At 36.3% G+C, this 25,233-nt stretch overlaps 1 protein-coding gene across 1 annotated transcript in view; it reads left to right on the top strand.

Annotated features, from left to right (window-relative positions):
- Positions 1–24,717, top strand: part of ITGBL1 (integrin subunit beta like 1) — a 126,891-nt gene extending 102,174 nt beyond the window's left edge. Inside the window, exons 8-11 of the mRNA XM_079319842.1 lie at positions 4,993–5,109; positions 15,628–15,774; positions 20,609–20,722; positions 22,223–24,717. Coding sequence (XP_079175968.1) covers positions 4,993–5,109; positions 15,628–15,774; positions 20,609–20,722; positions 22,223–22,314 — 470 coding nt within the window. The 3' untranslated portion in view covers positions 22,315–24,717. The remainder of the gene's footprint in view (positions 1–4,992; positions 5,110–15,627; positions 15,775–20,608; positions 20,723–22,222) is intronic.
- The last annotated feature ends 516 nt before the right edge of the window (positions 24,718–25,233 follow it).

Raw genomic sequence — 25,233 nt, 5'->3', positions numbered from 1 at the left:
CTTGCTTGTCTAAAGTTCTTGTAAGAAACCAATCCCCAGATTTTCATTATTTGGGTGAGATCAGTCAGATATTCATGCATTTAAAGTGGTTCTAAGGATACTTTTGTACATACTTCAGATGCTTCCAAAGCATCTCTTTTTCTGATACCTCATAAACCACCCAACCAAGTAGATGGAAGAATTGCCAGCATTTTAAACCCCAAGGATCCTTTCATGTATAAGGCAGAATTATTGTTGTCTGGTCAGTACAGTATTTTTATAGGATTTTTTTTTTAAAGCCTTTCTAGATGGGAATTAATTCCAGGCAACTTTTGGAATAGGGCATACAAAGCACACAATGCATGGCCAGTGAGAATTCTGTAGCTGTTTCCTGCTTGAGTCTAAATTTCTCCACATTGATCAAGCCCAGCTGGAGTGTGCTGCTCTGAGCACCTCAGACTGAGCAAGACACAATGATATTGCCCACCCTATTTTTGGCAACTGTTGCATTTTGTTTGCCAATTTTGTGGAATTGTTTGTTCCCCTTGCTAGTCTTTTATTCCCTCCACCACTCAATCAATGGATTTTCTTTTGCCTTACTTGAATTTGCTACCTGCTATTACTTCCTTCAGCCACATCTGCTTCCCCTCACCCTTTATATCCACTGAAACTTTGTGATCTTCAGTACAAATCTTCCCATCCTCCTTCTCTTATATGCTATTTCTGGACATTGTTTTAGATCTTCTTGCTCACATCCAGCATGAAATGGGTTCTGTTGGCAGAAAGACACAGCAGCTTTACTGAATGTGCTCAAGTTGAGATTACATGATAAAAAAGAAATTGCAGTTTCTGATAGGTAATGCTTTCAGATGTCAAGCCTGGGACAGCCATGGGGCAGAAAAGTCCTTACTAAAGACAGATTCCCTCCTATTTATCAGTAGCCTGAAATACCATTTTTTTTAATATGCCAAGTGAACCTGTCTTGCTTCTACCACAGTTGCAGTGCAAGTTGTCACAGTATTCCTCATACACTTAAAAAAAAAAAAGGCTTTATTTATTTGTTTAAATTTAGAAGATAAAAATTCATCATCTTGAACAGAAAAATGCTGTATGTTATGGAATTACAGCCAGGGGAAGACAATGAAGAATATCTTCTTTTATTCAGTGTTTATTTTTACATTGAAAGCTGTTACTATCTCTTCCTTTGCTGGCAATAACAGGGTAAAAATGCCTTATTACACAAATTATATGCTTCTAACACAGTGTTTTAAAATTGCCTGTAGTACAAAGGAGACTTTCAGTTAATCCATATATGCAACTGGAAATTGGTATGAATGTAAGGAGGTAATAGTCACAGCAATTTGCATATGAACAGGCTTAATGTAAATCTAGATACTGTTCAGTTATGTTTTTATAAATGTTGGACATGAGAAATGAAAAAATGCTATATTAAATGGGGAATAAAATCAAAAGCTAATAGCTTATGACATTTTTTTAGAATTCTAGAGTCAGTTATCTAATTAACTTGTGTTTTGATGAAATGTGGCATTTTAATTCCCTTTAAAAACAAAAACCCAACCCAATCTGATCTTTTGTCAAGTCCTAACACTTCTAAGTGATAAGTTAATACTCATATTGACATCAATGTGAGGAAGAAGTGTGAGGAAATATTAAGACTGTAGGCAAATAAATGTCTTGTATAATTATTCTATTCCTAGCATCTTGCATTGCAGTACATAGCTTTAGCTTTTCAATGGCTCATACAACTTCCATCATAAAGCTTCCTTCATCTGAAGCCATCAGGCTGTGACATTTACTCCCCCTGTTTAGCAAGGAAGAGTGGAAGCCACTTGCTGTAAAATGCCTGAGGTGAACTGGTTTCTTTCTCTCATAAAGTGTTGCTCTTGCACAGATGGTTGGGAAGGTGCAGACTATTATAGTCATCCCATGCTTAATTGTTTCTGTGTGCCTTGGAATTTAAAGAGAATTTAGGATGTATGGCAGTAGCTTTCCCTGTATAATCAGGTTGCTATGGTAAACCTATTATTCTATACAAAGAAAGAGTATGTTTAGTAAAGTGCTGATCCCTTTTCAGTATAATGTGAGCTTCAAATTACTTTCAAATGATTGAATATGTTTGGTAAGTATTTTATCACAATAGCTAAGAGAAGAAGATTACAGAATAAGGTGTGGCTTCTGATATTTCAGCAGCAGCTGTATACTATATATTTGGCTGTTGAGAAGCAATATAATTTAAAGTCTTAAATTATCTCCTTAGAGTGAGCCCACTTTACATAATTTCAACAAAATCTCACTACTTTTGGTGGCAGAATGTTTTTATAGCCAGTACAAAGTTGCAGTTATTTAATGACATTGTTAAATTAATTTCTCATGCTGATCTTGTAACATTTGCAAAAGTAAAGGAACTAATAATTTGAGTATCAATTTCAGCAGCAGTGTAATAAACTACTATAATTATATATATTAAAAATAGAGAAATAGCTCAAAGAAATCCTTTTCCAGAGCATTTGCTGACGGAGGTTTCTGTCTGTTTTCAAGACACTTCAGTTCTGCTGAGGTCTGCAGTCAGATAATCTAAACCATAACCTGGACTTAGGTGACAGGCAGGTTAAAAAAAAAAAAAAAAAGCATAGATTGAGAAAGTAGGACCTATATTCTCTTTGATCTTGTATCTTTTGCATGACAATCATGTCCAATCTGCCTAGGGATGGGCTTCCCTCCATTTTTCTGCTGGTGAAACTGTTGCACATTAGCTAAAATGAATAAATATTACTTGCAGCAGGGACTGAGAGGAGCCTGTTCCCACTGCAGTACAAGGGACCAGCCACTGGACTCTGACTTACTAAATGAAGCATTACAGAAGATAATGCTTGGTTACAGAACATGCAGGATCCTCATTAAGGAACCTTCCTTTTCTCATTCCCCTGGAGGATTTTCCACCTCTGCTGACTCCTCTAGTCAAAGCAGCTTGCTTAAATGATTTTACTATTTTGAGGCATCCTTATTATAGCAATGGCTGACCGGGAGACCAGTGCTGAAGAATCTTCTTTTGTTTTTGTTACAGTCTCCACAACAGATGGGTCCTGTTCATCAGGTGCCTTTCAGCCTATCAGTTACTGACTGTTCCTTGGGACAGGGTGATGTGACACTTTTGTAAAAGTGATCAGGTTGTCTGAGGTGAATGCATAAAAAGAGATAAATTAGACTGAATAAATTTCTCTGTATATTTAAGCACTAAGGATTTCTTTCCCCAATTTCTCATGTGGCTGTCCTTGGCAAATAACTATAGCTTAGAGAATGAAGGCAAATGCCATAATTTCTTCTGTAGAAAATCATATCTTAAATTTTGGCATGATTACTAAGCACAACTCTCTTTCATGATGCAGTAGATGCACTTCCTAGAAGTTTATTTCTGAAACAAGTATCCTCATATAATTGGCAATGCAACATAGTTTTTAAATTATGCATGTAATACAGTTAAGAAGTATTTACTCTGATTCTCTTTATCAGTATGTCTTTTCAAAAATTCTTGCACTTTCCATCCCTGTAGATTGAATTCTAGTGTGTAAAATGTCAGCTCAGGGGTGTGATGTAGTGGAGGCTTGGGAAGATGAAGAGTATACAAGTTATAAAATGAGCTTAGAAATTTTTTTTCCATAAGTAAAAAGATCTCTCCCTAATCTATCTTAATTAGACTGTTTTCTTTAAAAAAACAAAAACAAAAACCAACCCCCCCCCCCTTCAAAAAAACCCCACAAACCCCAAACCAAAAAATCAACCCCAAGGCCCCAAAAACAAATATAACAAATTAAGGTTAGAAGTTGGGAAGAGAAGAATATTATTAATTATCTGTCAGTACCTTACCCTAAAAGGTTTTATTGTCATGACACCTACAGTCCTACAGTTAGAAGACCTTCACTGAGGTTTTCATTAACAGTCCTTTCCCATTCAATAAAATACTTCAGTAAATGCTGGAAAAAAATAGTTCAGTGTGTTGTGAACTGTCTGGTTGTGTAATGAAAGGCTGCACTTGGAGGATATTTTTTACTTTCCATCAATACTATAAATTTGGGGGTTGTAGTGAGTAGAGCAGTGAGAGGGCCCAAGCTGAGTTTCACTGATGCTGTGACTAAATTAAATCAATAAGGGCAGGTTTTCTGCATCCTAGTCCACGTCTCTGGTGCCTTTTTTTTACACACAATAGCCCTTCCCAAGCCCATCAATTTGGTCTATGGTTTGTGCCATATTTAGAATGTTCTCTCATCAGCATTGCATAAAATAATTTAAAGACATATAGAGGTAAATTCTTAGAAGTCAGAACTCCTTACCTGAATGGGGTTTGTCTCAGATATGTGCAATGTAAAACTGTCCTGGATATTAATTTTTTCCACATCTGGCCACTTAGTATTAGGGTTTTGTAATGAAGATATGTGGGAGCTTGGATAAATCTGTTGCCCCTTTAAGGTCTGGGGAGCTCTCCTATAAATAGATTGATGGAAGGGGAGACTGTAGCAGAGGTTGTGCTTATTTCCTCAGATCTGGACAAAATATTATGTTTCTAAATAAATAGAGACTATCTTATTTAGCTCTATGCATAGAAAATTTAATTTTGATTACATTGGTTTCTGAGATATGTGCTAAATATTTTAGATCAATTATAGATGTTAATTATGCAGATAAGCATGGACCAGCTCAGTTATGCTAAGTTCAGATATGAAAAACATGCAATGCCAGTGATTGCTTATTGTTGCTGTTTCCACTGAGATTATAACAGTGATACACTTTCCATCTGGTTTCCATGGAGGAGGAATAGTTTTGTTTTGTTATGTTGTTTGTTTGTTTGTTTTTAATTGTGCTTATGTGCTATACTTTAATTAATACAGTGTAACTTGTGGTTTGTCTTTGGGGTTAGGATGTAGCACAATTTTGGGTTTATTCAATTTATTTTACTTTACATGAAATCATGACTCTAGCAATTATTTATTCTTACAGGGAGATGTGAATGTGGCCAATGCACTTGTTTCCCTCCAGGAGACAGCAGAGTTCATGGCAGAAACTGTGAATGTGATGATCGACAGTGTGAAAATGCAGATGGTGATGTCTGTGGGGGTAAGTGTTCACTTAATATCACATAACAGCATATTTTAACAACATTGCAGAACTGAATCTTGACATTATATAGCTTTCTGTTCCCCTTGATTTTATGGTATAATGTCACTTTTGACTATTTCATAATTGATTTACAGTAAGATGGCAGATTTTTGTAAGAAACAAGCGCTAGAAGCATTGAACATGTTAGAGAATATTTATTTTTAAGACTTCAGGAACACTAACACATAAATGGAAGTGCTGTAGTGTATCCTAAGTTCCATCAATATTCATTAAGGAATACAGACACTTAAAAACCTAAAGACATTAGGTAACCTTACATTGTGTTTAGTTTACAACTGTGTTTACAACTGATACTTTATTGACAGTGTTGCAATAAACCTAAAGATACTAATGACCAGAAAAACTTTTAAATATTTTCTATTCACTGACAGTGATATTCCTGTTTTCTAAAAATGTAGCAAAATATGTTATGAAAGAATGTAAGATGCTTGAGAGACAGTGTCATAGTAATTGTAAATGCAGATGGTTTATTTTAGTGTTGACAGTGCAAATCTTGCGTTGTGATATTTCAGTAAAGTATGTTGGTGTTTAGCAGTATTTCAAGGTAGTTTTGGATATGTAAGTGCAAGCATACCACATGGCATTTTATAAGCAGAAGAATAATATCCTTAATGCTCTCTTTCTAGATTTTATGTGTGTCATTTTTAAAATTGCTCTTTGATTCTAAATATTAACAAATTCTCTGTATGAACAATGACACGTTGTATTGTGTTCCTTATTTCTATGTAGGAAAAAGAATGTATTGCTTCATGATCCTCATGTGCATAAAAAATTCTCACTACAGGGAACATTTCTTCAAGGTGTCTGCCACACAGAATATAGAAAATATAGAATATATAGAATACTTTGGTTTAAATGTCTATCAATAAAATAAAATTGGCATAAAATAGTTTACAGCATTCAGAGTAATTCAATAATATGAGTGCATGGAAAAAAAAAGGTTGAAATTTAATTTTGTGTAAAGGACATAAAAACACTGAAAAGCACTGAAAATCTGTTTCATATTTGTTGGAAATTAAATATTGAGAAATAAAATTCATCATCATCCATGCTAAAAATATCTCTTCTGTTTATATCACTCACATTTTACATTATTAAATCTCCCTCCATTTCTTTTGGGTTTGTCTGTGCTTCCATCTCAGCCTGAACTTCCTGAAATATCTTATTGAACTGCTTATTCTTTCCTCTTTCCTTGTCCTGTTTTCATTGCTATTTTTCTACCACTGCTGCTGCCTAGGCAATCACAGTAAGAACATAAGCCCTTGCTAGTAAATCTGTCTTCAGAGCATTATAAGCTGGACTGTGTGGGGTCTGACAGTGAATGCTGAGTGTCTGGAAGCACAAAGAAGGAAGGCCAGTGTTTTCAGATTAAATGCATGCTGAAATGAGAATTGTGAATGGCAACCTAAATGATTTGAATACGAATTGTTACTGGCCTTCTCCAACTAGCAGAGACTGATTAATAGCTTGCTTTCCAGACCAGCTGTCCATGCAATGATAGAAAGATATGAGGTGAAAGCTATGATAAATTAGGGTACAACTGAATGAGACCCCATGGCCATGTTTCTGCATGATTGTAGTGAGTCATTCGCTTAAAAATTCAGCTGTCCATCAATGCAGTACCAAGAATAGAGACTTAATGTCTCCACAAAGACAGAGGTTGCAGGAGGACTCAGCATAGATTTCACAGCACTCTGCTATTAGAAATTGATTCATATAATTATGGAATCAGAATAGTTGGGTTGAAGGGGGCATTTAAAGTCCAACCATCCCTGACATGGGCAGGGGACTTTTCACCATGGCCAGGCTGCTCAGAGCCCCATCCAACCTGGCCTTGAACATTTTCGGGGTTGGGGAATCCACAGCTCTTGGCAACCTGTTGCAAGACTCAACACCCTACATCATAAAAAAAAAAATCTCTTATGTCCCACCTAAACCCATTATCTTTCAGTTTAAAACCATTGCCCTTTGTTCTGTCACTACAGATCTTGGTAAAAAAAAATATCTCTCAGTCTTTTTTATACTCCTCCTTTATAACAACAAAAGGCCACAGTAAGGTCTCCCCAGAGCCTTCTCTTCCAGGCTAAACAATCCAAATACTTAGCATTCCTCTAAGAGGGGTGCTCTATCCCTCTGACCATTTTTTGGAGATATTCTGTGGACCTGATCCAACAGATTCATGTCTTTCTTATACTAGGGACCACAGAGCTAGACAAGGTACTCTAGGTGGGATCTCACCAGAGTGGAGTGGAGGAGGAGACTGGCTTTCCTTGACCTGCTTTAAAGGTCTTTCCATCATGTTTCTCTTGTTTCTCTTCCTGGACCATGCCTCTGTACATAGATTAATATATTAAGACTGGAGAAGATGTCTCATGCAGCCTTTTCGAGATAGATATTCTACTCAATGGTCCTTTCCCTACTGCTCAGGTTTTTTGATTATATAAGATTTTCCCACATATACTTCAGTCTTGATCCACAGAAGTATTTAACATCACATTTCCTTTGGCTTCATTGGATTCTTTGAGTCTTTCATGTGCAAGTTAAGTGGTTTTGGTGCACATTCATGACTGAAGAATCACAGGTTTGCTAGCACAACTCCTTGGCAATGCTGTGTTGCTTTTTTAAATGAGATGATTAAATATCATCCTGTATTCTGATGAGACATACTTCTCTCTGCCCTCTGAGGTTATGGCTGTGCTGCTTGCTGCAGATGCATCCCAAGCTTTCAAGTAGTACTTTTTTCCTTTTTGTGTCCAGTCATGTTTTTCCAGTAATTTCATCAATGACTGCCCTACTGGTCCAACTGTCATCTGTTACAGCTTTTTTCTCTTTCAAGATTGAGGGCAGGCAGACAAAAAGAACTCAGAGCAGTAAAGATCAATTTCCTGTAGAACTATTCTGATTAAAAACTCTGCAATAAGACCAAACACAATGAAAATAGTAAATAGTTGTTTGAAACTTGGATCACTAGCAAAGGTTGAAACTTGTAACAGGTAACTCATAAGAAGACTCTTACATATTCCTATGGATACATCCGTTTTGCATTACATCAATACATGATTCTGTGCTTCAAATAGTGACCCATCAATAAGAACATTATCTTTGATGAAACCTTTTAATGTTCATTCATAAATGTGTGCTGTCCTCAACACTGAGAAACAACTAAGACTGATTATTCCAGTAAACTAGTTCTTTCACACTGGTGACAGTGGAATACTTTAAGTCTGATTTCTGTATTTTCAAGTGAGTAATTCTACTTTGATGACTTTCTAACTAATTTTTTTTGCCAGAGCTCATAAAAATGTAATCCTCACCAAAATGCAATCTTAACACTGTAGGGAATCCAGTTGTGTCATATCACATCAAAGAGTAAATGTAGATTATCTTTTTGTTTGTTAATACCAATACCTTTTGGTAAAAGGCTTTAGTTATCTTTAGTTTGAAATTCTGGTTGTGCTGTAAAGGCTTCAAGAAGCTGGAGGAATTGACTTATTCTTGGAGCAAATGTTGAGGTAGTTTATATTTCTCTCCTTAGTTTTGCCTTCACACCTCTCTCCTCTGTAAGTGTAATAAAACAGAGCACTGAAAACTGTGCTTGAGATTTTATGGGAGGGGAAGTCAGTATTTTTTTAGGAAATCCACTAGTAAATTAATTTTCACCACTCAGACACATCTTTCATTGATTTCATCTTCTTGAATTCTCACACCCAAATACAGGCATCAAAGTGTCTGCATTTAATAGTTTGGACGGGAGTCCTTGTGTGTGACACAGAACATGGACAAGGGAAGCCACCCATCAAGCTCTTGTTTGTGGGAGCCCAGGGCATACCCCTGGCCTCCTTGGGGTCTCAAAACCCCCCTGGCAAGGGTCTGAAAGACTCCTGAGTGAGACCCTGGTGTCAGAGGCGCTGAATTCTAACCCCTGGGGGAAGTTGTCAGCACAAAGAGAATGGAAACAAGCTGCCAAAATTAGTGAAGTGTAAATTAGATTGTTAGAACGTAGGTAAATAGACTTTTGGGAATGTTTATGATAAGGGACACGTGGCCAAGATGGAGAATTTGGGGGGTGGACACCTTTTCCTCCTTCTTCTCCATGTTATCCATGTTGGGTGACAACGTTGGCACTCTTGGATTGGATGGGGTCAGAGCTGGACCATTTAACAAGATTGTATTGTATTGGAAAATTGTTGTAAACATGTAGCATGTAATTTAGACTATATAAGATAAGCCCTGCCTTCACCAGGCAGATTCCACCATGGATGCCAGGCTGAGCAGACCACTGCTGGCCAGGCAAAAGGTCCCAGAGATAAGAAAAAATAAACAATCCTTGGAACAAGAGAAAACTGTCTCCGGCAATCTCTCTTCGGCTGCTTCAGAGAAAACCAGGGTTTGAACCACCTTCGTGTCCCTCTGGGGTGATCTCGGGGCAAAGGAGAAACCCCAGACTGGGACACTTGTTAGGCTTTTTGTTTCTTCTTGGCAGACAATAAAAAAACTGGTCTTTAAATACGTCTTTTATACATTTAGGATCCAAAATTTAGGGTGAGTCTTTTGACTCACAGTTTTTGTTTACTTTTATCTCTGTAAATTTCCAGCAAGTCTGGTGCCTGTTGTCTGTGCCTCCTGATTTTTGACATTTTTAGGAAAATGCTCTTCTTCTTGAGGTTATGAGAAGAAGAATGACATAAGTTATATTCTGTGTCTGCATGGACATCTTTTGTTGTTGAGCATAGAGTCATCTGCCAACAAGTCATCATGACATTCATCATATTGTCGTTTAGTGAGAGTGCAAACTTTCTGATTTTGTTGAAATAATACATTCCTTAGTTTACTACTGTTAATGTGTTGCTGGTTATCAGTACAGGCCATGCATTTGACCTCATTCTTTTATTTCTTCTGATGCTTACTTACACATTTTCATCCATACATCATTTTCACCAGTATTAAAATTTCCAAAGTTATTCTCTATGAATCGCCAGAGAACAAGGGAAAATCTGGAGCATATAATGCATACATATACCTTAAGCCACAATTCACAGCTTTCCAATGATTTAAACTTTTTAAACTGAGAAACTTCCATATCATATTCTTCTAGTGATTGATTCTAGGACTGCAAGTCATCAGGATGTACGATGGTAAAACTCCTTCCCAAAAGTCTGGTATAAGCTGCCCCTAATTGCCATGTTCCTTTGAATATAAAATTGTCATTACTATCCAGTCAGGCTAAATAATTGGATTCAGAGGAAAACAGAGGAAAAGCTGCTTTTCTCTCTCTCTTTTTTTTTTTCTTTTTTTTTGATTTTTTTTTTTTTTTTTTTTTTTTGGTATATAAGATATACAACAGGAAATGTAAATTCTTTTTTTTTTTTTCAATGAAAGTTCTAGGTTCATACTGCAGAAAACATGAATGACATTTATTTTTGTCATCTGTTCAGTGAAGCAGAGGCATGATATTTTCAGATAACATGTTCTTATGAGGACCAATACGACCATAACCACAGAAATGAGAAAGCTATGGTTAATTATATGCTTCATTAAGCAAAGCTAAGTATGGTACAGTTGCTGTTTCCTCATTTTTTGCACTAATGTTGATATACAGAAGAGAAGTATATAAGACATTTGTGGAACTCTCTAATATGTATATAAAACAAATTAGGAAAGAAAAAGAATAGCTGTCAATCTCCCAAAAAAAGACAGGTTTTGGCACTGACTGATCTGAGAATCCAGAAATATGACTCCTGAGTCAACCATGGCTGCTCCAGCTGTATGGACTATATGCCAACTATATGGCATATAATTTCAAAGTTTTCAGCCACCTAAATTAAAGCACCTTGTATCATCTGTGATTGCCAAGATTACCCCTGCCTGACCCCAGCTTGACTCCACAAGGACACAGGAGTGCCTGCCTGGAGGATGTCCTTGATGCCTTAGGGCATGCTCAAAGCCACTGGGCATCTGAACTGAACCTCTGATTTCCCTGATGTTCCTGCCGTGTTAAAATCAAAGTTTGTATTCTACCCAACAGCTCTTTCATCTGTTCTATCAAAAAGTCTTTAGAGCAGGAACCATTCTTTTGACAGAGGAATCTGAGGAATCTGAAGAACATATAATTGTTACAGAATTCAGTATATATACTATATATAGATAGTGAATATACTAGATAGCTTTATTCTCTCTATATATATTACTTAATAGAGAATCTTTATTATGGTATTTGTTATTGAGAAATGCAATTTATTCTGGAGAGAAAAAAACACCAAAAAACAAACCAACAGTTATACAAGTTTACCGCATAAAACTGGGGCTAACAGAGGTGAAAATGATGGTATTAAATAGTAGACAACTCATAGCCTAACTGAAATAAAAATAACGTGAATTAGGGTTTTATTTTGACAGTACTAAGAGGAGAGTTAATTATTCAGTGCCTGTGTCCTTGTGTTTAACTGCTTCATCCTCTGAGGCACATACAGGGACAGCAACAGATAAATTTGAAGGTATCAGTAGGTATTAGATACAAGAGTGACTACTCTAGCTAGTACGGGTACTAGTCTGTATAAAATCAGATTAATTTTAATTTTTCTAATTTTTATTTTAAATGCACTACAGATTGCTGTCCTAGTCAGCCAGAGATTTGTGTAGGTGTATGAAAAGTCAACACTTTACATAGATGCACAGATGACTTTGTTTAGCTTTTCAGATAGCATAAAATGGGATTCGGATCTGCAAAAAGCATTTTAATTTAATCTTTCTACCCAAATGAGCAGTAAAGGAATTGCTAGTACATTAACATTTAAGTTGATTAATAGATATTAATTTTGTGAATCCAAAAGGGGATTTTCTTTTGAACCTCTTTTATTGAGCTACAAGTAGCCATTACAGTATTCCCATGCTTCCCCTACATTGAATTCTATGCACTGTGTGCAGCAAAAACCTGTCTCTGAGCAGGCCACGCTCTCAGGACTCCCGAGATGTGTAGTCCACACCAACATCACTTGAAAGTTTGTCCCAATAGTCATCACCCTTGTTTCATTTCTCATTATTTTGTCTGTGTCAGGTTCTTTCTCTTGCATTGATTTTCTCTGGTTGTTTGAGAATACCCTTTCTGATACCCTCTGAATTCCTCGGAACTTTTTATTACCCTTCCAAGTTTTGCAAAAATCTCTTCAAACATGCATATCACAGAGTTGCAGGACTTTAACACCATCCCATCAATGCTCTAATTTTGTTCTTCCTCACTTTTCTCTGGGTAGGTAGATGTGAGAATGACATCGGTCTTTTTTGCTGCAGTGTTTCACTTGAAGGTGGGCTAATGAACTGTTGTGTTACTCAAACTGGAGCCACAGTAGACAAGACTAACTGACCTACCTTGAAAATATAATAGACAGTCAGTATTTTACTTCACATTTATATTAGGTTTCTCTAGCTGCAGTTCTGGTTGTCTGGTATTCATAAAAAACAAAAAATAAAAATCAGTGTTCCAAGAATGTTTTTAGCAGCTCATTTAGCATATTTGGGCAGCGTAATGAAGCCTTCTCACCTAGAAATATTTCTTGCAGATATATGTGGTTTAATATTCTCTTCTGTTAATAATATAATGGAAAGGCCTGTGATGTAAAAGAAAAAATAAAAATAGAAATCCTGTTTCTATTTAATAACAAAGAAAAATAATTGTTTCATTTTCTGTGGTGTTCTATATCAGGGATCCTGTGTTATGCTGAATTTTTTTTTTATTCTTATTACACTTTTGAAATATATTATATTGTATTAGTTTGAGAAACATCTGTTCCTGAGGTGCCAACATTTGCTTGGGTTTGGCCTCAGTTTGCCTTTCAGGAACATCATCTATTTGCAATAGTTAGTCTGTAAATAAGAACCAGCTTCCTCTGTAATGATTACTTCACCTTTTTCATTGTGCTGGTGCACCCCTGTACTGGTGCAGGGTTTTGGGGAACACTGACAACAGCTGCAGGAGTAGTCCTAAAATGAAATTTCCCACACCACCACAATTTCAATTCCAGGCATGGCAACAAATAATTCATCCTGGTGTCTAGTTTAGTTCAGGTGGATTTGGGTTATAATGAGCCCCTGCTAGTAATCTGTCACAGCTTGGGTTTTGGTTTTTTTTTTTGCTGAATTTGTATTTCACATTTAAATCTTGTGGTTATTTGAATTATAATTCTAATTACAAAATTACAGAGTATTTGACATAATCTTTTTTCTTCTTTGCCTCTCCTGCATCAAAGCCTTTATTCTTTGAAAATTAGTTTTTAAAATATTGTTGATTATTTAAAGTTCAGTAACATAACTTTTTATGAATAAGCATTTGCAATGCAATTTGTTTGTGATTTAAACTGTTTTATGTTAGATCTTGAAATATTGATAGACCAACAAGTGTCAGTAAATCTGCTTAATTTGTATAATTAGAGGTGAAGAAAAATCTCTAATTGAAGTAGTCCAGCTGAAATTAATTGCTTAATACAGTAAAATATTTATTTGGCTATCCAGATTACCCCTTTTGCCTGTGATTTTCAAGGAGGATATTCACAACTAGATCACATAAAGCAGTTTTTCTCAGGCTACCACACTCACATGAGATAGCTTAGAGTTAAAAAGCAGTGAGCAGAACACTTATACACTTGGCACCCCAATGGATGAGGCACCCAAAAACCTGCAGCTGCCCAAGCTGGTGTCAGCTAGTAAATTCTTTTTGTTTTTTTTTAATGGATTATTTGAGACAAAAGAGTCCTTTATGTTTTGAGGATTTATATGGTGTAAAGGAGAGAGAAATTGTCATTACAGAAAAATGCAAGTCAAATTTTTTGTGGTAAATTGCAAGCTCTGTTTGCTGCAAATTTATAGATTATTAATTACCTTTTATTTGAGTTGTATAAAGGCTTTACAGACACCATCAGTCTCTTCATTCAGTAACGCATAGCAACTACAAGAAAAATGCTTAAAAGTTATTTTCTCAGTGAAATTGCCATGGATTTTGTACTATTCACTGCTGAAAGAGTAGAGGGGTTTGTATCTTCAGAAAAAAATTTCCAGCAGCAACATGCAGTTGTATATTTTATTCTTGATTGGTTGAGTTAATCTGAGTTCTAATCTCAATGTTACTAATTTAAAAAATAAGGTAGATAAAAATGCTCTGACAGAAGCTTAATTTTAGTTAATATAGACAATTTCATTACATTTATCTGGAAGGGGCATATGGGAGAGTACATATACTTGGTTTTCTACCTCTGTATTTTATGTTGTCATATAATTGTTCTTGTTTCCCAGTCTGACACAAAAGTTCAAGTAGCATCAAACTTTTATCATTGCAGTTATCGATTTTTAGAAGTGGGTAGAAATACTGTCATAACAAGACTGTGTCTTTGTTAATTGGACCTTTAAAGGTATGCAATAATATGGAAAATTTATCAGATATCAACAATACAATATGATTTCAAAAACCCAAAGATCAATACAGAATCTGGTATACAAACATTATTTTGAAGTTTTAAGCGCTGGAAATGACAGCTCCAAGTCTTTGGATCTCCCACTGTTTTTGTAATTAAAATTTGCAAAGTATTTGACTATCAGTAAACTTGAATGAATTTCACTTGCAGCAAGCTACCAGGTTTGTCTCTCCTCTGGCTTTCTACTGGTGTTGCCTCTCAGCTTAAAAATCAAGTTGCACTGGATGTGCATGAGAAATCCACTTATCAGAAAAACAAAAATGCTGGATTGCTTCCCTGCATCCTACAGCTCCATGCTTTCCCAGATACTCCTACTGTTCTCTTCTTCCCCATCCATGCTCCCAAATTATCTCAGTCCCTTCATGTCTACTCTTTTGCCCTACATTTCAGATAGGATAGGACAAAAATCACTGGTATGTATAATTTGCTTCCCAGGTAACTGATTAGCTAAGAAATTTTTATCTCTGATGCAGAAATATTATTCAAAGCTGACAAATATAATTCTGGCTGGGAGACATTCCTTACTCGTTTTTTTTTAATTTCTATTCTCCATTCCTATATTCTTGTCTATATTTGTTGTCACTTTTCCCTTTTTCCTGGCCACATTTTCTGCTCAGTTTATTATTCAATGCATTTTCAGGTTTTTTATTAACATTTTTGCAAATATTTATTTTTAAATCTTTCCCCTCCCCTTCTTTAAAGTGAATTATGGCTTCTAGTGTATATTTCTCACCCATATTCTAGGGTTTCTTTGACCTATTTCTCACTTGTTTTCTGTACATCATTTGGGCACTCTGTTTAACAAAGAACAAGATAAAACTGGGGAAAACTGGAACTGCTGGGAAGCTGTGCTGTCCACTCCCAGTCTTTCTATCCTATAGCACACACTTCATATTGAAGAGGGCTGAAGCAGTGACCACAGTCTCAGGTTTCTGTGACCACAGTCACAGGTTTCTGCTTGCCTTGCTCATAACCAACCTTGGTGTCCTTACAGGCCATGGTATCTGCTCCTGTGGCCGATGCATTTGCCAGGATGGGTGGTTTGGAAAGTTGTGCCAGCACTCAAGGAAGTGCAACATGACGGAAGAGGAGAGCAGAAGTCTCTGCGAGTCAGCGGATGGCGTGTTGTGCTCCGGGAAGGGTAAGATCTGGCAGCTGAGCTACCCTGTGTCAGTGCCTGGCAGAGAAAATAATCACCTTCTGGAAGGCTAATGTGCATGGCAGGGGGTTGTTGTTTAGTAGCCCTCTCTTTCAAAGGCACTCGTTATTAAAAGGATGTTAAGGATGCCTTGTAATGCACTTACACCCATTTTGTCAGACACGCACCCCAGCCGTGCACGTTCAGCAGCGTTGCTCTCCTGTGCAATTTGTCAGTAGTATATAATTTCCTGTATATGTTTGGCTGATGGTTTGTGTGGAACAGCTGTACCTTATCAACTAACTGTTAGTGCTCCTTCCACTTTGGGGAAAAAGGGCACTACCCACAGTAACACTCCAGTGGGGAAGATGGCAAATGTAATATTTTGGACGACAGTAAGTGGAAGAAAGTGTTTAAAAGCAATTTGGTATCCTTAATCACTCTGCCCCCCCCAAACAGCCACAAAGGAAAAGTAGATGTCTGCAACCCCCACAAATGAATCCTACAAACTTTCTCATATACTAATTTTTATTCAGGTGGTTGCATCAGCTTCAGTTCAGCTCTAAAAAATTGCCACAGGGAAGAATAAAAGTTAGAAAATCTTGATAATTATCTGAAATTATTCTCTGAGGTTCTTACCTTGCAGTCTTTCAGGCTAGGAAATTGCATTAATGGAAAGAGGGCTTTTTAGCTCCCCTGTAGTGCAAATTGCCTATTTTTGTATATAATATGTCTGAAAGAGAATAGACAAAAAAGAGACCAGTTGGAGGCTAGAATGCACTCAATCCAGACTCTATGTGCCATTTCCTATATTTATATGTCCCTTGCATAGACAGGAAAGAAATCTGCCAGCTGGAAAAACCGGTTAGGAGCCTTCTACATCAGGCAGATTTCCAGTTTTCCCTTTGGTAACTTTCATTTCAGTGCAAAAGAAATTTAAATGGGGTTTCCAGCCCAGTCTTCATCCATCTATATTATCACTTATCAAATTCTCCCTATTGCAGCATTTCATTTTGTTTTGAGCTTTTTTTTTTCCCCCTTCAGTTGATGCAATGTCATAAAAAATGAGAAAGTTGTACTGTTTTTCTATTTTTTCCGGATTGTACAATCTTTAAATTAGTATATGTGTAAGAGGATGGTGAGTTACAGATATGAGAAATGGAAATTACTCTGTTTTGCTGCAGAAGTTAACTTCTTTTCTCTTAATGTATGCCTCACTGAGATTTTTTATATAAACCATGAAGGTGAGGGAATATGCTTGGTATCCATAAAATGCACTATGTAGGATTCTGTATAAATATCAACATGAGAAATTATGTTAATTTTTAAAATATTCATATTATCTACTATCTTTTTCTGAGGATCTCAGAGAGCTCTTTATTCCAGCCTATGGGTCTTACTGTGAGAACAATTAGCTTTGAACATGTTTCAAGGGTATAATTTACTTTGAGGCTTTGGGAGTAGATAATCCATCAGGAATTTGAAGAGATGTAATTGATTTTTTACCTCTTTTGGCTATGCTGCCAGGGCATGGTTTGGGATCTGGTCACTTATATTATCTGTAGCAGCCTAACAGGTGCTCTAGTGTTGTCCTTTTTAACCTGACCCATTCTGTGATTCTGTGACCCTAAATCCATACTCAGCAACAGTGGTGGGATCTGTTTTATTTTTTTGTTAAGTTTCTTTGGCCCCTGAGCACAATTTAGCTTCCAATGTCATGAAAGGTTGCCCTGAGGACAGTCAATATGCAAAAGCCATGTCAAATTAGATGTGATTTCAGCTTTATCGTAGGAACAGCAATTCATATGGAAGTGCTTGTCCCAACAGAGAAATCACCTGTATAAAACATCTTCAGTAGTGTGTGGCCAGTAAACCTCCAAGAAGGCTACTCTCTCCTGCCTCTTCTCTGAGCAGGATAGGGATCACAGGCAAAGACAGTCTATTTATAAATTGTGTTGCTCTGCTCTTTTTTGGTTTTTGAAGGTTTTTTTTTTTTTTTTTTTTTGTTTGTTTGGTTTTTTTTTTTGCAAATCTACTCTTGATGTTAAGATATGTATCTGGAAATCATGTCTTACTGGATAGTCATAGTCATACTGTTCATAGCTAGTGAAGCACTATCCAGAAACAAAAATAATAGACTTTTCTTTTTGATTTATTACAGTGAGAAAAAAAAAAGTGATTACTGGTCAAATAAAAGGGAATTTTGAACCTGTGCATTAATGGTGGTTATTCCGTTTTTGTTGGAAGCTTAGCCATAATATACAAGTGCTAAAATTGACTGAGGATAGCTTGAGTTTCTGTATGTAGGTTTTAATACACTGTGAAGAGTCCTGGTTTTCAGCAGATAACTGCTGAACACTATCAGAAAATTGCACCCTGCTAATATAAGCAAAGTTGGGCATCCACACTCCTAGGCTCTTTTCAGAATCTTGGCTCACTGACTGTGCCACCTGTAGCAAAAGCTCTTCCCAAGGAAAACAGCAACACCCACCATGCTGCTGCCTCCCTGGCAATAAAGATAGTGCTGAACATGGTGACTGTAATGGTGCAGGATGTGGGCAAGGTAATGAGCCAAATCCCATCCGAGAAGATCTGGCTGGGATCCCAGGAAACACCCTGCAACTCATTAGACTCAATTAAACTGAGGAGCCTCCCAGAGCAGCATACCCTGCTCAGGGAATAAACTCAATACATTCATTTCCCTAACAGATTTTGCATTTCAGAGTCTTATCTTCCTTGCTTGACTTACTGTTAAATTTGCTGTATCGCCTGCAAAACAGTTTTAAACATTGTGGGCATCCCTCAGTAGCAGCACCAGTGCTTGTTTATGCAGAATCACTTCAGGCTTCTTACAGTGTAATACTCTTAATTACTGCTTTAATTTCACTGAAATACTCATACCTCATATATCAATTCCTCATTATTTTCAGATGTCAGTGCCTTGCTCAGTATAAACTGAGGTATTTGGTTTAAATTTCCCTCAAGTTTACCTCTTATAGAGCAAACCTGTGATGTGTATGCTATCCTCCACTGCCTCCTTATACAATGGCATTTTTGATACTTGTAGGGAATGTCAATATTCTCTACGCCAGTGCCCCAGTAAGCGATACTCAGAAAAAAAGGTAGATGTTTAATCAAATACTTCCATCCTTTAATGTTCTAATCACTAGCTCTTCCTGAATATATTTACATCTTCCATATGTTCCAAGTTAAAGCATTTCCCTAAAATTAGGCAATGAGTTAATTTTTGTGAATTTCAAATAAGCATTAAATTACATATTTAATTAAAAAATCGATACTCTGCAGAGTCTGTTCTGAAGTTTTAAGCTGAAGAATTAAGCTTCAGTATTTATGGGAAAAGCAACGAAAAATTGCTTGACATCAACAGATGTAGCTTTTTTTTTCTTTAAGTGTATTAGGATTATTACAATGGATTTTATTCAGAGGTCACTGAAAGATGGAAAAGCATGATTTTATAGGCTTTGGCTCAGGCCATGTTGAGTATCCCATGAATTTTACTTAGGTTATATTCTGACATAACCAAGTTTCCTTCCATATTTTTTTTCCTTAATAATGCATTCAACACACTGGTGACTTTTTAATGGAATCATTCTGGAAATATTGCAGGAGGCCTAGACTCTCATATGTATTTATCCCATTTATAAGAATCTTCTTAAAAGGTCAGCAGCTTCTTTGGTGACTTTTTTTTTAACCCATATCCTCAAAGTTGAAAATTTTGCATGTATTCTCTGCTATAATTTATCTGGGTTTTTAAAAAATTGTTTTTAACATTGATTTCTGTTGTTATCCCTTCTTAGAGCTAGGTCCACAAAAGGATTTTTGCTTAGCAGTTAATAAGATCCTCACCTCAGTGTTTACATGTCTGAAATCTGTACAGGGCCAGGCTGCTGAAGAGGAGATCTGTAAAAGCCAAGTCTCTTCAGCCAAGTGCTGGACTCATTCAGGAGGAATTGCCATCTCCTGTTGGCATTTCTAGTTTCTCACACACTTCTCAGGCTATAGGCTTCCTGATACGATTGTCACTTTCAAGGATGCAGAGCCACAAACCCTCTCCTGAGGGTAAGGATGGCTCAGAGTCTTCAAGGGAGGTTTCTTGTGCTGTGTGGGGTATGGCATCACCTGAATTTGACCATACAGTCCCTGCTTTGCCTGTGAGGGTGTGTCCTGGCATCCTTGAGGAGAAGGAGAGCAGCTTGTCCCAACAAGGGGCGTTAGGGCATGCTGCAGGAATGAACCACTTGCTGAGCTGCCATTATGTGCACAAACCCCTTCTGACCTAGAGCAAAAGCTCAGCAATTCCATGGGAGGTGGAGGAGCTTCATTCATGGTGATGAAGATTTTGGGGGTCTGTAGATGTTAGTCTTGAGTGCTGCTGGTCTTTTGTGAACTCTCCTGGTAAAATTTTAGATGAGGAGGCCTGTTTTCTTCCTGAGTATGAATTTACTGCCCTCAGTAACAATGGGTCATGGACAATTTGAGCTTTGATAGTTTAAAAAATGTTACTGGGGAGAGAAGCCCTGATTGTAGGTCTCTGAAACCAAAAGAAAGCTTCAAAATGTGAGTCCTAATTAACTGAAACAGCAGGATCAAAGCATTAGTAGTAACATCTCACCATACTCTAGCTCATGCCAAAAGAATCCTTTCATTCAAAAGGCTTTTAGCTTGATTATTTTCTTTTATGCAACAGCCTCTCAGGCAGCAATTTTGTGCACGTGCATGTGTGCATATGTGTGCATATGTGTGACTTGGGTTGTTATTTTCTAGACTGAATGTGCCAGTACTCTTTGACTGTGAGTAATAATTTTTGTGATTTCAGGCTCCTGCCACTGTGGAAAGTGCATCTGTTCACCCCAGGAATGGTACATTTCGGGTGATTTCTGTGAATGCGATGACAGAGACTGTGACAAACACGACGGTCTCATTTGCACAGGTGCAGTACAGGCTAACACTTAATTGCTTTAGGAAACAAACTGAGTGGATGGGGATTATGTTAGACAAAGCCCAGCTTCTTCTTTCCCCACTGATGGAGGAAGCACATTTGCTGGTTATTCAAACCTGCTATAATTGTTTCTTCATGCAGTGCAATGATCAACTTAAGGTTTCAAAACAACAGTTAAAAGCCTGAGTGTGAATTTAAATAAGTAAGCCAGCTATGGAATCCATCAAGAATTCTCTCTGTAATAGACTACAAGTTATTGTTTTTTGGCAAAGGGCACAGAGTCAGCATTACAATCATGAGGTTTCTTTAGCCTTTGTTCTTTTACTGGATACTCCATGTGTGTAATGCATTTAAGTCACAAAATTCACTTGTTTGATGATCCCTGGTGGGTTAGGGACATAGTTGTGTGGGTTAACAGAGCTTCCTAGCAATCAGACAATTGTCAGTGGGAGGCTGGAATAGCTGATAGCTTTTCTTATGATGTGATGGTAAATGATTCAAGCAGCTTCACCTTAACATTGTCTGAATATGCAGGTGGCAGATGTCGATAGAAATGGGCAGGCTGCCAACAAACCCTCCTGACAAGCATAGTGACAAGAAGCAGCATGGGAATTGCTAAATTAACTCACTGTCTGTTTCCTGTTGCAAATCTTAATTTTAGAAAATCTTTGCTGAGCAATTATTAGATGTGAAAGAACTCTGCAAGCCAATTAGAGTGAGAGTGGGAAGGCTGGCACTAGTAAATTGTGTCTTCCAGCTCACCCTGCTAGTAAGGGTCATTTTCTGGAGACAACTAGCCAGTATAGCAGGAACAGGAGCCTTATCTATAGCTAATGCTTAATCATGGATATTCATAAAGTCAGAAGGAAGAGCAGTTTACATAGATACAAAGGCTATTGAGGTCTCAAGCTGAGCATCCAAGGGTCATAAAATAATATTTAAATAAAATTAATATATGGGTCTCAGCTCTTTCCCCGCTGCGAAATAGGGACATTTTTCACTTAATAGAGAGTTTGAGATAAGATTTATTTGCATAGCACTTCTGAGATATTAGGTTTAAAGTCTTCATGTTCAAATTCATAGTTTTATTGCTATTTTGTTGGTAACTTTTAATGGCTTTTTTATTAAGAATAATAGTTAAAAGTAATTTTGTTTGTCTTTGTACCTGGAGGCACAATGTGAACACTTAGCCTCACCAGATGGGGACAAACACTGGTGTACACAATTAAACTTCACCTTACTCAATCTCAATATTTGCAATACTGCTGATGGAATTATTGAGAACATTCTATTAATGCCTTGTAAGTATAGGTGTGGGGTGGCTTCTTAAAGCAATGGTACAGTAATTGCTTCCTTCCAAAGGAAAAAGGGGTAGGGGAACAATAAAGGAACAATGCATCTACTTCAGCATAGCTTTTTACTTTGCATAAAACACCTTTTAATGTAGTACATTTCAATTTTGATAATTGCCATTTATTCGTTCTATTCTAGGTAATGGTGTTTGTAGCTGTGGAAACTGTGAGTGCTGGGAAGGATGGAATGGAAATGCTTGTGAAATCTGGCTGGGGAGAGAATACCCTTAATGAAAGACATCAAGGCTTGAAGCGGTTTTTATTGTTTTTTTTTCTTTAGGCTGCTAGGACATTTAATTTCAGAAGTGTCTGGGTGTGGGTATGCATGAACACACACAAACGTGGTTGTAAATACCTTAGAACATGTTTGAGGATCTGCTCCTTAAAAAAATGCATCAGAAATCTAAACAAGGGAGCAGGGTAGCACAAGCTCTAGAGAGTGAAGTCATAAAATACTGGCCCTGTGGAACTTCTCCAGAGATTTTTTGTAAATTCAGTGGAATCTATATTATACTTACAATGACTATTTCTTTGAGCAACCTGAGGCAAAGGTATGAGAAAACCCTTTTTTAAACATTATTTACATGGTTTTCATGTCTCCTTATACGTATACAACAATACAACTGTAGAAGAGTAGCACTAGTGAAATTTGTCAAATAATTTTATTTGTTTTATGGTGTTTGAAAAATATATTATTTGTCTCTGTTTTCTTTCTAACAATCCTGATTATGAACCAATTCATAAATTGAGAGAAACTGTAAAAAAGAGCCTATAAAATATTAATGATTTTTTATTTGATCAAATATCTGTGTTACTGAGGTCCAATTCTGTGACACTCATAGACTGAAGACCCAAAATGTTTGAATGGAACCTTTTCTGCAAGAGAACTTTTCGTTTCTGTGGTTGATATGTCAGTAAGTTGATTATCTAATCTACATATTACAATACTTTTAAATACATAACCTATAGAAACATATGGAATGAAACTAATAAAGATATAAAAGTATGAATGCCTATTCTCCATATATATTCTGCAACTCACATAGACTTCTGTTGTACTACTCTATGTATCTACAGCTGCCTACTACATGTAAGGCAAATGAAAAGTTTCTTAGATTAGTAACTTGTAGGATGAAAATTCTGTCTACACTGCTCAGCACAGATTGCCCTGTCACACATCATATTGACTGAATTAACTGCTTTCATAGAAGTGGGGAACCTGAACATCAACTGACTTGGAAACTGTCTGTGCTGTGCAGTAGATTGGTCTCAGCCAAAGATGTGTGGACAATGTCAACAAAGTAATTAAAGTTTTAATACAGTAAATACAAACAAAGCAGTGGTATGAACAAAAATTTTATTTTTATTTTCCAATGGTGAATTGCTGCTCAGTGTGAAATTCACATTGAGTTATGAACAATGCACAACTATTGGGACTTCCCTAACTTATTTACATATGAGTCTCATATTTTTTTTGTACATGTAGATTTGGCAGCCCTTGAATTCTTTAGAGCAAAAAAAAAAAAAAGAAAAAGAAAAAATACATTTTAATTTCAAAAGTGTTTACATTTGTGAAACCATGATTGAGCAAGAAATTGATTAAATGTCTCAAAAACACTTCTTTTAGATATCAAACTTTAACGTTGTGGTTTAGGTGCCAAGGTCCTGATTTTTGAAGAGGTACATGACTCAGAAATAATGGAATTATGTATTAACAAAAAAAATGTATTTCCATTATTAGTCTAGAAACTTCTTTTCTTTTAGAAAGGACAGTTTCGAAATAGGAAAATACAATGGTACAGAACATGTAATTGAATGCAAAATTTCAAATTAATTTATTTAACTGCTTTATTATTCCCCCATTCTATATAGCTTGCTCTTTAACTACCACTTTTTTCCCCTTAACCTGGATTTTTTATCTCTAAAAATGAAGCTTGTGAACCCTATATTCTCATTACCAAACATCCAACTTATATATAAGCTATGCATATAATTAACTAGACATACATCCCAAAGCTACTCTCTTATCAGATAACCAAAGTATCACTCAGAGTTCTAAACTGTATTGATAAAGCATAAAGAATCTTCAAAGTAAAATTCATATTGAAATTTTAATTTATATTTTATACTTAAAACCCTTGAACTTCATGGAGCTCAACAGGAGTCTTTTCTTAAGTTTTAACATATATGCATTTTGCCAACCCTAGTGTCTGGAGAGCACAAACTGTTTTTATTTATATTTATGAATAATGAATACCACTGACCTAAATCATCTCATAATCACTGTTTTTTTTTGCATATACATTCATCTGTTGAATCAGAGTGTAAACAGTGAAGGATACAAAGTTCTCTTTGCTTTCCTTCCCTTTGTATTTAGTACTGTATTAAGCAAGTACTAGATAATCAAAACTCTGATCTGGTGTCAATAGATGCTTTTAACTTGTTTCATGGCATCAAAATATTTATATATGTTGTAGATCAGCTGTGGTATTTCAGGTATTCATTCATATATAAAAACCAATTCTTTAGGTGGTTCCAGTGTCAAATTTGATGCATTTTACTTGGTCTTTTGCTTTAATTTTAAATTTATATACTTAAAGAGTATAAAGTAATTTTTATTTCTACTTTGATTTTTTTTAAACCAATCAGCTCCAACCTTTTTGACTACTGTATGGATTATGTAGCCATAGCATTTCAAAAAGTGCTATCCAAGTTGTTTTTTAACTTACATATGGAAAAAAATCAGAATATCTAAACTACTCTCAGTGGTTCCTTTAAAGGCAATTATCAAACAAAATGGTGCTATTACTATAAATCTTAAAGTGTTAACTAAGACTACTAAAATGTAATGTACACATTAATTATTTTCCAATTTTTCTTCTCTTTCCTATAATGTTGCTTGAACATTTCCTCTGCTCTTCATGCTGAGGTAACTGGATGTTACACCCAGCATACCTGTTTTGTAGCTCATTTCCTCTCTAAAAAAATGAAATCAAAAGGAATAAGATTATTATTCCACATATTTGAATACAATAGCTGTATTAATAAATTATATTTGTCCCTGGTCTCATTTCCTGTGATGGGAATTCCAGATACATAAACTGTAAATGCAGGAAGAGGCATAAAGAAGTGAAACTTACTGCTTGATTC

The sequence above is a fragment of the Erithacus rubecula genome (assembly GCF_903797595.1).
Source record: "Erithacus rubecula genome assembly, chromosome: 1".
NCBI classification, from domain to species: Eukaryota; Metazoa; Chordata; class Aves; order Passeriformes; family Muscicapidae; genus Erithacus; species Erithacus rubecula.
The sequence above is the reverse complement of the archived record's forward strand: the minus strand, read 5'-3'. Positions and strand labels throughout refer to the sequence as shown.